Genomic DNA, 16,573 nt, shown 5'->3' on the forward strand with positions numbered 1-16,573 from the left:
CCCTTTTTTCACATTGAGGTTATTTGGTTTGTTTTAAGATCACATAGCTGAAGTTTAGGGTTTAGCGTTAGCTGAAGTGCGCTTACTGATGCATATATATATATATATATAATAAAAAATAATAAATATTTCAACATTAAAATTTATATTTAAGATTAACAATGAAAAGTTTAAAATTAATTACCGGACATATTCTTAAAGAGTAATGCTATATAGAACGAAGAAATCACTCGAAACCAGCCACACGACTGATGTGGCTGGTGATGTGTCAATTTTTTTTTGATTAAAAAAAAATTTGATAAAGAACTAGCACGTGAGTCTCTCTCTTGTTTGGCTCTCTCTCTCTCTCTCTCTCTCTCTCTCTCTCTTGTTTGTGTGTGTGCTCCCGGCCGCCGTTTGTCTCCCCCACTCCCGACTCCTAATCTCGATCTTTGTTTCCCTTCCCCGCTCTTAGCCACCGCTTTCCTTCATCCCGTCCTGGCCGTCACTTCCCTCCCCCGCTCTCGGCTCCCGTCCCGGCCGTCGCTTCCCTCCCCCGCTCCCGGCTCCCGGCCGATGATTTCCCGCCCGCTCCGGCCCCGTCCGGATGAGCTTCCTCCTCCGCTCCGGGCCCCATTCAGGCCGCGGCTTCCCTTCCCTGCTTCCTATCTCCGCTATATCAAAGGTATGATTTATTTCATGCTTTGTAATAATTTGTTTGATTTGTTTGAGTTATTTAGGATTTTTGTTTGTTTTACGATGTTGATTCCCTTGTTATTTGGCCTTGTTATGGGAGCACAAAGGTTTGGGAAAACCAATTCCTTGTTTGCTGGAATGTGTTTAAAAGCATTATACATGATTTAATAGTTTACTCATTTAATTAATTATGACTTGAGTTGTGTTACTTATAACTGATTCTTGTGGCTAAATAATCCACTCCATTGGACCATAGTTATGAATGGATTAATCCATGTTGATTTGGTGTACGTACTATTAAAATACATATATAGATGTGTGTTTGACATTTTTTGTGGTTTTTGTGGCTTTTTAAGGATTTTTGCTTTTTTATGGTGGATTTCTCTTTATGATTATAAACCAAAAATTTCATGGAGTTATTTAGGCATTATATGGATTATTTTTGTTTGTTGGCAATATATCTGAATTATTTTTGGAGTTATTTAGGCATCATCTTGATTTTTTTTTAATGATTTTTTGGAGTTATTTAGGATTATAAACCATTGCTTTGCTTCATGTTTTTTAAATATTTGTCCAATTTGTTTTTAGACATATACCTAAAGCAAGAACATGGAAGAAGTGGTACTTGGGTGTTATGAGCAAGAAAAAGATAATGTAGAAGTTGGATGTTCAACTTATGAAATACATGCGAAAGAAAAACCGGTAGATTTGGATTTAGTTAAAAATATTGTGCCGGGGGCCGGTATGATGCTTGATTCTGAAGAAGAAGTTTATAAGTTGTATGTCCAATATGCGCGGCGTGAAGGGTTTGGCATCACCAAAAAAAGCATGAGATTAGATGATGATGGAAAATTGAAATATTACATGCTAGCATGTGCAAGAGGTGGCAAAAGAATATCTACTTCAAAAAACTCCTTTAACCCAAGACTATTCGCCAAAGTAAATTGTCTGGCAAAGATTAATGTCATTGTTGGCAATGATGGGCGATTTACTATTTCTAGTGTTAATTTGGAGCACAATCATGCACTTAGCCCATAAAAAGCTCGTTTCCAAAAGTGCAATAAAAAAATTGATGCATATGTCAAAAGAAGGCTTGAATTAAACGACCAAGCAGGGATAAGCCTAAGCAAAAATTTTTTTATTCCCTAGCAGTTGAAAGTGGGGGTTATGAAAATTTAACATACATTGAAAAAAATTGTAGGAATTATATTGCGAAAGCAAGGCAATTTAGGCTTGGCGTTGGAGATGCCGTGGCATTTGGAAAATATTTTTCTCGCATGCAACAAAGAAACACAAAAGTTTTCAATTTGATTGACATGGATGAGGAAGGTTGTTTGAGAAATGTCTTCTGGGCAGATGCGAGGTCTATAGCGGCTTATGAAGCTTTTGGTGATGTAATTTCCTTTGATACAACATATTTAACGAATAAGTATGACATGCCATTTGCTCCGTTTGTCGGTGTAAATCATCATGGGCAGACGGTATTGTTTAGGTGTGGCTTATTGTCTAGAGAGGATACGAAAACATATGTTTGGCTCTTCAAAACTTGGCTGGAGTGTATGTCAAGCAAGGCTCCTAAAGCAATTATTACAGATCAGTGTATGGCTATTCAGGGTGCAGTTAGATTGGTTTTTTCCAAATTCACATCATCGCCTTTGCCGTTGGCATATCATGAAGAAGGTTCCCGAGAAGCTTGGAGGTTTAAATGAATACAAAGCAATCAAGAAAATTTTGAAACACATCACGTATGAAGCGGTGGATTCTCAAGAGTTTGAAGATACATACTTGAAGATTATGGCGGACTATAAAATTGAGAAAAATGAATGGCTGAATTCTCTATTCAAAATTCGTGATCGTTGGGCTTCTGTATATATTAAAGGCATATTTTGGGCTGGAATGTCTACCACTCAAAGAAGTGAAAGCGTAAATGCATTTTTTGATGGTTATGTTGGTCCGACGACTTCATTGAAGCAGTTTGTTGAGCAATATGATAATGCCTTGAAAAGCAAGATTGAGAAGGAGAACAAAGCTGATTTTGCTTCATTTAACTCGTGTTTTCCATTGATCACCGATTGCAAGGTGCTTATTGAAAAGAATGTGAAAGACATTCCTTTTAGGTATATTTTGCCATAATGGAGGAAAGACATCAAACGCATGCATACATATGTACAAAACTGTTACGATGACCCACAAACCAGTGAAGAAAAACTGCGGTACAATAAATTATGCTCTCATTTTACTAAAGCCGTAGAACTTGGAGCGGAGTCAAATGACAAATACAACTTGTTGATGAAATATGTGGATGAGGCAATTGAGAAGCTGATGGACAACACAACTTGTAAGGAAAAGTTTACACCTACGTTGTCGGAGGCGACTATTGTGCCACACCAACAATTTCTCACTCCTTTGAAGGTGCGGAGTAAGGGTCGTCCACCATCAAAAAGGAAGAAGTCAAAAGTTGAAGAAATAATAATCAGAAACAAGAAAAAGGTATTTTTATGTAGTATCATATTCATTACTTGTTTAGTTTTTTTTCTGATGAATTTTTTTTTAGTGTATGACATCCATGTTATTATTGGCAGAAGGTACAAACAAAGGGAGATGCATCAGCTCAAAAATTAGCGCAAGATGATCATTGCACATAAGAGAATGTGGTAATTCTCTTGTGACTTTCATTAATGTCCAAATTACGAATTTCAATCATTTAATTTCAAATGATGATTTGTTGGACTATTATCTCTTTTCTTAGGTGAATTTAAATTCTATATCGATCAATTTGGACATGCATCATAGTTCTTCTCTAGGTTTTTCAAGCCAGTGAAATGATTTCTGATCAAGGTGAGTTGCAAGATGTACGTATTTATTTTTTTGCTCAATACTTAGTGATTAAGATTATTGGTGATATGAAGTTCTCATGTATTATCCATTTTAATTTTTCAGGGAATCGTATTGTGATGCAAGTTGCTTATATAGCGCAACGTTTAATTTTTGTGTTCGTATTTGTGTTCATGTTCGTGGAGGAAAACCAAAAAATTTGCGTTCTAAGTTTGTGGTATAAGTGAAAATTTTTGTGTTTGTATTGCTTATGTTTGATGGAGAGATGAACTAGGGCTTATCTGTTGTTTGATTTTGTACTAAGGGAAGGTGTCCATGTTGTTTGATTTTGTAATGTTATTATTCTTGAATGCAGAACAGAATACCAGCCCTTAGGAGTGCAAAAGTGAAATGGCTTATGTTTGTTATAAAATTTTTGTGTGTCCTGCTTATGTTTGATATTAAGATGAATCAGGGCATATATGTTGTTTGATATTAAGATGAACCATGATGTTGTCTTTGTTTGGAGAACAAAATACCAGTTATTAGATGTACAAGATGCTTCCATGCTCTATTCTCTTGAGCGTATTATTATTCTCGAAGGCAGAACAGAATACGAAAATATGTACAAGATGCTTCCATTGATGAATACGAAAATTTGTGAATACGAAAATGATAAAACCCAGAAAATATGTCTTCCTTCAGTCCCTTGCTCAACATTGATCAAAACCAAAAGAGCACCTAAGTTTTATCAGGTAAAAGTACAGAATGCATGTTAACAAGAAAAATATATCTGCAGCCTTTTGAACTACAAACATTACCAGAGAACTTCAATGGAACAAACTGGTTTTCATCGATTTCCAATGGACCTAGACTGCAAATAGAAATTCAATAGCAAACCATTCTTACATAATCTAATTCTAACGTTAATCAAGCTAGAATTTAATTTCAAGTCTAAGAAAAATATTACAAATTTCTCTGAATATGTACTTTTTATTCTTAATGAAATCATACAAAGCGCTCTGATTCATTTAGTAGAGTAATTATATTAAAACTAATATTTTTATGGCTTCTGCTTTCTCTTTTCGGTCTGATCTAGAAAATCTCTGCCTGAAAAGTTCCACTTCATCATCTTTCTGCAAGACCATTGGTTAGATTAGCAAATGAAGGTCTCAAATGCAACACAAATATAGAAACTATGCAAAGTCTCTAAGACACAACAAAACCTCACTTGTAGTTATAAAAACTATGCAGCTTTCAGACCTTCTTTCAGTTTGGAAATAACTCAAATCTATAAGATAACCAAGTCTAAATTTGTGCAAAGAACCCATGGCTTACTTTGTAGTTATAGAAGCAATTGTGACAGGATGGTGCCACAGATTTTACATTAAAGGGTTTAAGCATCAATCCCCAAAATCCTAGTTTGAGATCATAATACCAGAAAAGAAATTAGCTAGCAGAAAATAACTGACCTTTGAGGCATACTCAGAATGCAGAAAACCTACAACTAACAAAACATCAAAATCTGAACTTGAATTAAAAACTAAAGCATACTTAGAATGCAGAAAACCTACAACTTAACATGCTTCAAGATAAAACCAAACACAAATTAAAGGAAAGGATTTTCTTAAGCCCTAATTGTTTTAGCAGGTTTAGGGCATCAAAATCTGTAGTTTTTTTCTTCAAAACAATATTGTCCTGCTCTGCCTTCTTACACCAATTGATAAGTAGCATACAATTGATAGAACGAACGTAGAAAAGTCATATACTCAATTAAGTATCAAATTTTAGAAAAAAAAAACTAATCATTTTTCTCCCAAATAAATGAGCAATTCATTACAAGACTAATCATCAAGTGTAACCTAATGATGGAAATATTTTATATGATCCACTATTACACCTGTTGTAAAAAGATATATATATATATATATATTAAAAAAACAAAGTTAAAAATGTAAATAACATTGAGACTAGCAACAACAATCAAAGAAAAACCTCAAACATGAAACACTAACCAAATATATATATATATATGAAAAATTACTATAAACCAAATGCAAGAATTACCTTTTCCATGGAATCAAGGTACTGTTCAATATGTTTGCTAACTTTCTCTACTAAAGTTTTTGTTTGAAGATGAGGGTCTGCATCAAGCACTTCAAGAATGGTAGAGTCATATCCTAATCCTGTAGAAATACTCAAAAGAAAAAAACATAAAATTAAATTAAATTAAATGGTACTCATTTGGATCACTTTAAAGGGAGTAAGAGCACTCATATTACAAGATGAACACTAACAATAACCTGTACATTCAAACTCTTTATAAGCCACAAAGGCTTCAATTCCAAGTCAGATTGTGATTCTATGATACCTTGAGGTAAATAACCAATTTTTACAGCTTCTCTGGTGTCCATCTGCAGATTACATCAAGCTTGATAGATATAAAAAAATAGCAAAACAACAAACAATTTAAGAAGAAGAAAAAGGCTCAGATCTTGCCCCTCTATTCTTTCGCATGGATAAACACGAATCAAGGGCTGCAACTAAAGTTTCCACGCCACCCAATTTCTATACTCTTTTATAGGGAAAATCATCATGGCCAAGAACATCATTACTAAAGAGTAAGAGTAATGCTATATAGAGCAAAGCAGCCACACGAACCAGCCACATCGACAGAAAGAAATACATGATGGAACAAAATGATTCATGCTGAATATAGATAAAATATCAACCAACAGAATCAAAACAGAGGCTCAGATTCAACGGTAATGATGTTCTCCCATCCTTCCCCCTCCCTCTACAACAATAAGAGTAGCGGTTGCCTACTAGGCCATCCAAGCCAATATACCATCATTGTAGAGAGACGAGGGTAGGATAGAAATTTTTAGGGTATCATTACCATTGTACCTGATTTCAAGGTGAACCGGGCTTTTGTGCCAACAATTGCAGAGAACCAGGCACACGAAAGAGAGAGAGAGAGAGAGTCCCACATGAGAAAGACACAAACTAGGGCCGATCTGTGCCCTAGTTTCTCTTCAAAGCCAAACGAGAGAGGGATGGCGGCTGGGAGCACAGAGCCACACGAGAGAGAGAGAGAGAGAGAGAGAGTCTCACACGAGAGAGACACAAACTAGGGCCGATCTGTGCCCTAGTTTCTCTTTAAAGCCAAACGAGAGAGGGGCGGTGGCCGGGAGCGGGGGAGGGAAGTGAAGGTCGGGAGCGGCAGCCGATCGCGGGGAAGGGAAGCGGTGGCCAGGGGCACAGAGCCACACGAGAGAGAGAGAGAGAGAGAGAGAGAGAGAGAGAGAGAGAGAGAGTCCCACACGAGAGATACAAAACATGTGCCCTAATTTCTCCTTTTATTTTTTTTAATTAAAAAAATTGACACGTCACCGGCCACATCAGTCGTGTGGCTGGTTTCGTGTGATTTCTTCGTTCTATATAGCATTACTCATTTTTAAATAACTCAATTTTGCAAGAGGGACAAAATTATATATATATATATATATATATATATATATATATATATATATATATATATATATATATATATGCCCAATCATCTATAGACTGAAGATATCCTTGTATTAGATTAACCGCTTAATTGAAATCCAACTATTGTGTTGTTGCACGTAGTAGCTACAATACTCAGTGGGATGAGAACAATTTGTACTGTGGTTAGCAGTGCACATTGTAGCGACAATATTTAGTGTGGATGAACAATTCTTATTGTGCGTAGCAACAGTATAGAGAGTGATAACCACTGTAGTATGCTTGATGCATTGATAGCCGTTGGATCATTGATCCAAACAGTTGTTGTGCAATCTGAATTTTCCAATCTTATTTGTCCCCCCTCTCCCCATGCAAGAAGAAAAAAATGATAAACACCATCCTACCCCCACTGTAAGTATTATGGTTTCACTGTCCATACTCTTGTTTAACACTCTCTCTCATCCTCCTTATGTGTTTGTTACTAGGGATGTTAATTGGCCCCGGCTCCGATGAAGAATCTGATTCCCCGTCCCGTCGGGGCCAGGGTCGGGGAATTTTTTCGGGGATTGGGGTCGGGGCTGGGTCCGGAGAAAACTTCCCCATCGGGGTCGGAGTCGGGGTCCAGGTCGGGGAATATCTATCCTCCTGCCCCGGCCCGGCCCCGAAATAGTAAATATTTAATTTAAATATTATATACATATATACATATGTTATATGTTATAAATATGAAATATCTAAATAAAAATTGAACAAAAGGCAAAAGCCCACATATTTATTTAATTAACAAATTATTAATAATTACTCCTTCCATTCCAAAATACATGTTGTTTTAGGAAAAAAAAATTTATTCAAAAATAGTTGTCATTTTACAATATCAAGGAAATATTTATTCTTATTTTTCAATTTTACCCATCTTCAATTTCTTAAGTTATATAAATGAAGAGAGTAATATTTATAATCCCAAGAAAAATATATGGTTTCAAGAGAGGGATAGTTTAGTAATTTTGTTATTTTTTATGTTAAAGTTTAGATAATGTCAATGTTATCCTTAATTTTTGTGCAACATGCTTAAACGACATGTATTTAGGAACTGAGGGAGCATGTTATATGTGGTTGTAACCCCAACACCCCCAATACTAGGTTACAACCCCAGCGTCAGGGTTATTTTAAAGATAACTAATTAGTTTTTATGAATAATATAAATTTGCAAATTAGAAGTTTGAATTTTAATTTTGTAAATATATTATATAATAATTTTATTAAATAATGAAAGGGTTATTCTTTAATCTTTATGAGGATTTTCAGACATACCCCTGTATATCCTTATAATTCATATAGAACTTTATAAAATTTTAAGGAAAAATTGCTAGATCCACCGTAAGTGTGTGAATAGAGATGGTTTTGTTTCTGATCTAAGGCAAAAAAAGATTTAATTTTTGTTTGTTTATTATTTGAAATTCTTTAACCATTTTAATTTAAATGCTTAATTCTTTTTATTTTTATATTTACTTTAAAATTTTCAAACATTTAACAAATTTCTTGTCAAAACATAATATTACTTGAGAAATTCTAATTTCGGTATTTAACATGATGCCTTAGTGTATTTGGAACACAATTGGTTTAATAATCTAATTAGATAATCAAATTCAGACCGTTGATAATTGATAACCAATGTAGATCAATGGTCTGATCCGATTATCAATGGTCTGATTAACATAACAACATTGGTTTTTCGGATCTTCTCAAGCTTTGAATTTTCGAAGTAAACTTAAAAATTTTTCATATTATTTTTTTCCATCAAATATATAAAAATATTCAAAATTAACGTCAAAATTATCCCATTTCAGTGACCTCACAAAAGTTATTCCCACCATTTTTATCCAAATATTCAAAATTATATTAAAGATAAAATTTGCATGGCATGATAAATTTGATATTTTAATAAATATTTAAAGATAAATTTTTTAAAGATAAAAGCTCACTAGATAAATATTTAAATAAAATTAATTATGCTATATGAGGTTGTAATCCCAATTATTTTAAAGATAAATTATTAGTTTTTATGAATACTAGAAATTTGAAAATTAGAAGTTTGAATTTTAATTTTGTAAATATATTATATAATAATTTTATTAAATAATCGACGGATTATTCTTTAATCCTTATGGGGATTTTCAGACATACCCTGTATATCCTTATAATTCATATAGAACCTTATAAAATTTTAATATATGTCTGATTTATTAACTTTTAAAATATTTTTTTATTTTTAAAAATTAAAATTTAGCATTCATAATATATAGGGATATTTTTTTCTCATTTGAAATAATTAATAAGTGCAAACATATTTATATCCTAATGATATTATTAAATAAAAAGAATTTTTATATGCATATAAAAAAATATAAAAAAATTTAAAGATTTTTGGGTTCATTTGTAAAAATTTTGCTTTATCATATAAAAAAGAAAATTTTCACTTCGACTGAATGAAGAAACTAGATTTACATATCATTTATCAAATTTTTGCTAGTTTCTTTGAACCATTGAATGTTTTTTTCCTTTCAATTATATGACTTGTCTAACATGATTCTTCTTTTGCTTTTAAAGGTGATTTTTTTTTGTGTCAAGTAGAGTTGTTGAATTTTTCATTAGTTATAGAAAAATTATAATATAATATAAAATTATATTAAATAATAATAATATTTTAATTTATTAATCGGAGCCGGGGAATCCCCGAAACCAAAAAATCCATGCGGGACGGGGATAGGGAAAAATATTCCCCAGTATTCAGGGCCGGGGCCAGGGAATGTGTCCCCCGATGAATCCTAGCCCCGTTGATATTTCTATTTGTTTCTCCCTTCTCTGTCCTTTAGTTTTTAGGTATAAATTTCTCAATAAAACCCTATACATTGCGAGGGCTTGAACTCGAACCCTTCAAACATATTTTTTAAAATTGTTAAATGTCAAAAACTTGATAAAATAAAATTTTGTTAAATGTCATTCAAATTTGCCAACGACCAAATGGTCTATTGGTTTTACGGGTCGCCGATAGAGTTCTTCACCGAGTGGTGAGAGTTCGATTCTCGGCTGAGGGCACATTTTTGGGAGATGTGAGCAGTGGTTGTGTGCGGATGGTCCCAGTGCCCATGTGTGCACGGGCCCTGCCCCCACTTGCTCCACCGAGGCTTGTGCACGCCACTGACGGTTTAGCAGGGCTTTCGGGCTGTCTGTTCTTCTTGTCAAAAAAAATATCATTCAAATTTTATTTAGTAATTTTATCCTATTTTGGTCCCACACCAGCTGCCTCACAGCATTGGTATTATATCTTTGTCATATCGCTCATATACATCTATACATTAAATTAAATCCAATTAATTAGATAAACATCATTAAATAGTTTATAAGCATCATTATCAAAATTAAAACCAATTTCATCTAACAAATTAATTTTTTTTCCTCACAGTATCATCTAAAGTTTGACCATAAACTGATATCATCTAAACTTTTTTATTAATAACATTTAATTATTCTTGAAAAATATTAATATTAATTAATATTAATCAAATGGTCAATAAAAATTCCCTCCAACTCATTTATATATATATATATATTAAAAAAAGCACAAAGATATAATATATTTTGAAAAATAAAAAAAATATTGAGATTAAATACAGGGTTAAAATTGACTTTTTCTCCGGTGAAAAAAAAAATAAAAGTTTAAGTCATTGTCCATGGACAAACGGATCCGGGTTTTTTATCTTTAGTATATCCTAATCCGGATCCGATTTAAAATCCGACCCGTTAACGGCCGTCTTCATAATTATCACCGTCTTCGTGCTCTTCATTGATTCAATAATTAATACCATCTCTTCTCAAGAGAAGCACCGAGCGAAGAGGACGAAATCAAGAAAGATTCATGGCGAGGAGACTTCAAGGGAAGGTGGCGATCGTCACGGCCTCCACTCAAGGCATCGGCTTCGCCATCGCCCAGCGCTTCGGCCTTGAAGGAGCCGCTGTTGTCGTCTCTTCTCGGAAGCAGGTTTGCTGTGATTTTTGTGTGAAAATTGTTTGTGAGTTTTGATGCTGAGTTGTTTGATCTGTTTTGGGTTGTAGAAAAACGTGGATGAGGCTGTTGAGAAGCTCAAGAACCAAGGGATTGAAGTTATGGGGATTGTTTGTCATGTTTCGAATCCTCAGCAGAGGAAGGAACTCATTGATAAGACCGTGAAGGTATGATTTTTTTTTTTTAATAAAAAAAAAATTTTTTTTGTTGATTTTTGTGAATAATTTGAAGTGGGAGAGGAGTTTGGAAAAAAAGAAAACTTTGAAGGCATTGTAGATCATAGATTATGGGATTTGGTGACAAGTGAGTCAAAAAATAAAAATAAAGAGATATATTTCTTTTAATTTTACATTTAGAGTATTGCTTGATGGAAGTAAGCACTAGCCATGTGCAGTAGCTCATCTACTTTTGAAGTATGAAGTTAGAATTTCAAGCATGCCCCCTCGATTGAATTATTTTAAGATTGCATTACTTTGTTATTCGTTAATGAGTGTGAGAAGTTTACTTTTTACTCTTGGCAAGTTTTGTGTGAGCATCTCCAAGAAGATAAATGATTCTTTCTAGACACAATCCTGTATAATAAATGCCAATGTACTGAGTAAACTGACATTATCAATTCTTGTTCCTTGTGCATGGAAGATTATCTAACATTTTAATTAGTAATTTCTGTATGGAATATAGTTTTTTTTTAATTGTTTAAGTATATGAATAAGCGATTTTTTTTAATTGAGCACAGTATGTCTAGTGTCTAGTTTGTAAATCATATTCATAATCTTGGCATGGTTTTAGAAAATTTGAAAGTAGGGCTTGGGAAAGTGTTAATGCAATTTGACATATCCGGAATGAGCTCTATTCTTAAATTGAAAAAATAACCCATTCGTATAGATGCTTTTTCAGTTTTATTGTTGCTCATTGATGTTATATTGACTTGCAACTACCATTGGTCTTGAAACTTCTGTTGTTATTTATAACTTCTACCTTCGTATTTGAAATCTTTGGAAGGAAAGACAGTTGTACAGATAGTCATTAGAAGATTAAAATATAATGTGCTTAACCTACTAGACTTAACTGTTGTAGCTAGAGGTTAGCATATTGATATGATGCTGATTTAGTTTAATGAACATGTTAAGAGTATTAAAGGGTTGTTGTATTTTATGAGTTTGATTATCCTTTGAAGAGGTGGTTGAAGCAGATATTTATGGGTCAGATCATGAAAATCATACCTATGCAGTTGACTCAGGTTGTGCAGAACAAAATTCATTCTTTTCTTTGCCAATGCAAGTTTTTAGTACTCTTTCAAGTTTTACAATACAAATCAAACAATATAATCTTGATTGATTTATTTATTTTGCACTCAATATATATTGATTATCTAATGTGGTCCCACTGTAGAAATATGGACACATAGATGTTGTTGTGTCCAATGCAGCTGCTAATCCAACAGTAGACAACATTTTGGATACCAAAGAGGAAACTCTTGATAAACTCTGGGAGATAAATGTGAAAGCATCGATCCTGCTTCTGCAGGTAAGTTCTTTGTGTTTAACATTTTGTCACGTCCCTACCTTTTGGAAGTTTCTTCAACCCCTATTCTCTTCTTTTCCTCCTCTTTTTTTTTTAAAAAAAAAAAAAAAATTCTCTTCAACTCTATCATGTTTGCAGGCTGCTGCACCCTACTTGAGCAAAGGATCATCTGTTATTCTAATATCTTCTATTGGAGGTTATCATCCTCGAGCCACAATGGCCATGTATGGTGTCACCAAGACTGCTCTCTTTGGGCTTACAAAGGTATTTATGTTGTGTTTTATTCACCTCTTTTAATTGGTGACCAAGTAAGGAAATTATATATGGACATTTTTAACTTTTGGATTTGGTGTCATCTTTTTCTTTTTTCATTTATTAATTGTTTCACAGTTGGGCTCATGCTTTTAGATGGTGGGCAGTAGATGTTATTTTATCTACACTAGCATCATTTTCATCAATATTATTGAATTGTATTGTCTCCGTTCTGTGGTTGACCTATATGAATGATAAGGGAATGATGACTTGGATGTAGGGATAATATAAGCAACCTGAGCTCAATGGGTTGGCCCCAGCTTGAACTCAGCTTGAAATTGAGTAGCTTGATCTTGAAATTTGCTCAAAAAGGTTTGTTTGAACTTGGCTTGATTTTAATTTTGAATGCTCGTTTGAGACTCAATTTAGCTCAAAGCTAAAGGCTTATTTATAGCTGGCCTTTTGTTCTATATGATAAACAATAAAAATTATATAATATCTCAAAACAATAAAATATTATATAATAATATCATATATCATTGATATATATACTTTTTCGAGCTATCAAGTTGAGCTCAATTGAGCCCTGTTCAAAATTAATTTTGAGCTTAAAAGCCAATCTCAAAATTTCAAGTTGAACTTAAGCTGCTCATGAATAGCTTGATGAATCAACAACCCTACTTTGATGTATATGAATCCAATGTGAATGTTTTCCCATAGAAATATTACTCACATGTTTTTGATTTAGGTTTACTTTTATCATGGTAAATGATTGTTGGATTTTAAAAATTTGCTTTGATTACTATGAATTGAAAGACTTTCATTGATGATATTGACATATCTAGTTCAAGTCAATAAAGCTGATCCCTCTCCATCGCTATGGGTTTCCATTATCTTGATTTCAGTTGATATGTATCACTTTTTTGTGGTTTTTTTTGTGGCCTCAAATAATGCCAAAATCACTCATCTGCCCCCTCTATTTCCCAAAATTACTTTTTAGCAATGCATTCAATTTTTATTTGCATGTTGTCCTTTGAAATAATTTGGAGCAATAATCATGATTTAACCTATACTTTTAAGTATATGGCTTTATCATTTATCCCAATCATGATCACCATGTTTGTATTTTACGCATTTCTATATTTATTATTGTATTTGTGCGTGTGCCTCTGCTTTTGACTAATGATTGGTGTGATTGTTGCAATATTTTCCAATAATTCTTCCAAATATCCTATAAAGAAAGTAGAGAAGTGTACTTTTCCTATGTTGTCAGTTATCACTTGAGGTGAGAAGGTAACTCATTCATTTAATTGGCTAATTAACCCAATCCTAAATAAAAGCTCTTGCCAAAGGGCAGGAAGCAAATAAAATTTAACAGAGAGATGATAAATAATTTTTGAAACGCGTTGTCTGATATTAGTTTGATGTAGTTTTCATTTGTGGGATGAAGAAAAGTTATAAATGTATACATATGATGAATCCCAAACTTCTGGTTCAGTTTTTCTTTGTATGAAAATATGAATGTGAACATGATTAGAATGAATTCAATTACTCTGCAGACAACTTTATTGGTGTGGCTTGGATGATTTAGGATGAATAGGTAAACCGCTTCAAATTCTTTACAGTTTGGGAAAATGAGGGATACTTGACAAATTATATATGACTATCACTCTACTTGGAACAACTTTATGTGGCTTTAATGTAGAACGTTTTCGTATTTCAGCTTTCAAATTTGTGTCTGCATCTTGGCTAATTTTGATTTTTTTTTTTCTTCTTTCTATTAGTCTTATCATGCATTTAATCATAATGCTATGCAGGAATTGAGTTCAGAGAAATTAAAACACTACCCTTTGCATTACATGGAAAAGGGAAAAAAAGCATACTTTTGATCTCATCACTCTTGATGTTGTTTCTTTACCTCTTTATTTGCCATCTTATTTTATCCTTGTATGAATTTATTAAATTTGTTTTCGGTGCAACATTGTAGGCCCTTGCCTCTGAAATGAGCCCGGACACCCGGGTCAACTGCATAGCTCCTGGATTTGTACCAACACACTTCGCAGATTTCCTCGTGAAAAATGAAACAATTGTAAGAAATTCTCATTCTAATCTTAATTATGCATCATTCAATAGTTTTCATACTTGGGATTGTTAGGCTGATCATGTGCAACAACTTTGCCACAATTAACATCTCAACTTTCTTGGCCAAATTCACAATGTTTCGTATCTCAATCATATTTAACATCCAAATACTTATGCAGCAAACAATGATGATTACTGCTAAAGCATTTTAGCTATATATCTCAATTCATCTGTTTCCATCCATTTCTAGTAAAAAATTTTATCACAAATTATATTGAACTTTTTTATGATTTTGTCGCAGAGGAAATTGATCGAAGATCAGACTTTACTTAAAAGGCTTGGTACCGCAGGAGACATGGCCGCTACTGCTGCCTTTCTGGCATCCGAAGATGCATCATACATAACTGGAGAGACTATTGTGGTCGCCGGGGGTATGCCTTCCAGACTCTAGTTCTCCTGCTCAACCTCTGCTTCGATCGATGCTCATCGTCTTAACTTTTCATAGTTGAATGCTTTGTGAAATTGTTTACTATCTTAGCAATGTTACAGAATAAACAGACCATTGAAAAATTTATAGCTCTTCTTGTAAACCCTAAATCTATATAAGAATAAGATTATTCTTTTTCCTTTCCCTTATTTTGTAGCACATGAGAAATGCACTTGTGTTGATTGAATCTTTTGCAGGAAAAAGTTGTCTGTATTTTTATTATTTGAGTATTTGTACACATTATCAGTGTTTTCAAATTTTTTTTTATTTATTGATTTATTTAGTGGTATATAATCATATGCAGTTTAAGGGAGGTTTATTATGGGGGTTTTATTTTGGAAATTTTTGTTGTTTAAAAAATAATTAATAAAATAAATAATTGCATATAGTCTGTTGTTTTATGTGCTTATTGTGATTTAATACCTATTTTATCAATATTTAAATTTTTTTTTTGTGAATTTTAAAAATTTGTAAGCCTGAATGAGGAATATAAACTCAAAATAGTTTTAGTTTGTAAGTATTGATAATAAAAGGGTATTTCTAGTAAATTTTTTAATTTTATTTTTTATAATATGTTTTTTTTCTTAATGAAAAATAATAGTTTGGATTTTTACAATAATTATGGTTGTTAAATTATAATAAAATTGACAATAAAATTATGTGTAGATCCTTGTGACTTTGGCTTGGCTGCTTGCAGCCGGAAGATGTTAATCCTTATATTTAGAATTTTTTTATTTTAAAGTTTTAAAAATATATAAATTCAAAATTAATATTATTAAAATTATAAAAATATAAATCTACATAGCTAAATATAAACATATTATATGAATTAATCCAATTATAATATATATATATATATATTCATGCATTATTTAAGTTGCATTATTAAATGCGAATCAAAATCATTGCAAGCCCAAAATTTTCTTTTTATATCCATTCCACTCCAATAAGTGAATTTTTATCATTTATTTAATATTTAATAATTATTTATTTTTTACTCTATCTCAAAATTTTTTATGGAGTCAAGAAATTATAAAACGTCCCCATTTTGTTTTTCAATATTTAGTATTATAAAATTCTTATTTTTTTTGTGTAATAAATAATAGAATAGAAGTCATTTAGAGATGTTAAAGCCAAGACCAATTTCACTTAATTTTGGAGAAAATGAACACTGAGGTCACTTA

The 16,573-nt window shown here is 32.7% G+C and overlaps 1 protein-coding gene across 1 annotated transcript; it reads left to right on the plus strand.

Annotated features, from left to right (window-relative positions):
- Positions 1–10,830: 10,830 nt before the first annotated feature.
- Positions 10,831–15,538, plus strand: LOC120269343 (tropinone reductase-like 3). Its single transcript, XM_039276675.1, has 6 exons — positions 10,831–11,020; positions 11,095–11,211; positions 12,437–12,571; positions 12,707–12,832; positions 14,808–14,909; positions 15,204–15,538. The coding sequence occupies exons 1-6, from the start codon at positions 10,898–10,900 to the stop codon at positions 15,351–15,353; spliced, it is 753 nt and encodes a 250-aa protein (XP_039132609.1). The 5' UTR covers positions 10,831–10,897; the 3' UTR covers positions 15,354–15,538.
- The last annotated feature ends 1,035 nt before the right edge of the window (positions 15,539–16,573 follow it).

Source organism: Dioscorea cayenensis, chromosome 9 (assembly GCF_009730915.1).
Source record: "Dioscorea cayenensis subsp. rotundata cultivar TDr96_F1 chromosome 9, TDr96_F1_v2_PseudoChromosome.rev07_lg8_w22 25.fasta, whole genome shotgun sequence".
Classification (NCBI taxonomy): domain Eukaryota; kingdom Viridiplantae; phylum Streptophyta; class Magnoliopsida; order Dioscoreales; family Dioscoreaceae; genus Dioscorea; species Dioscorea cayenensis.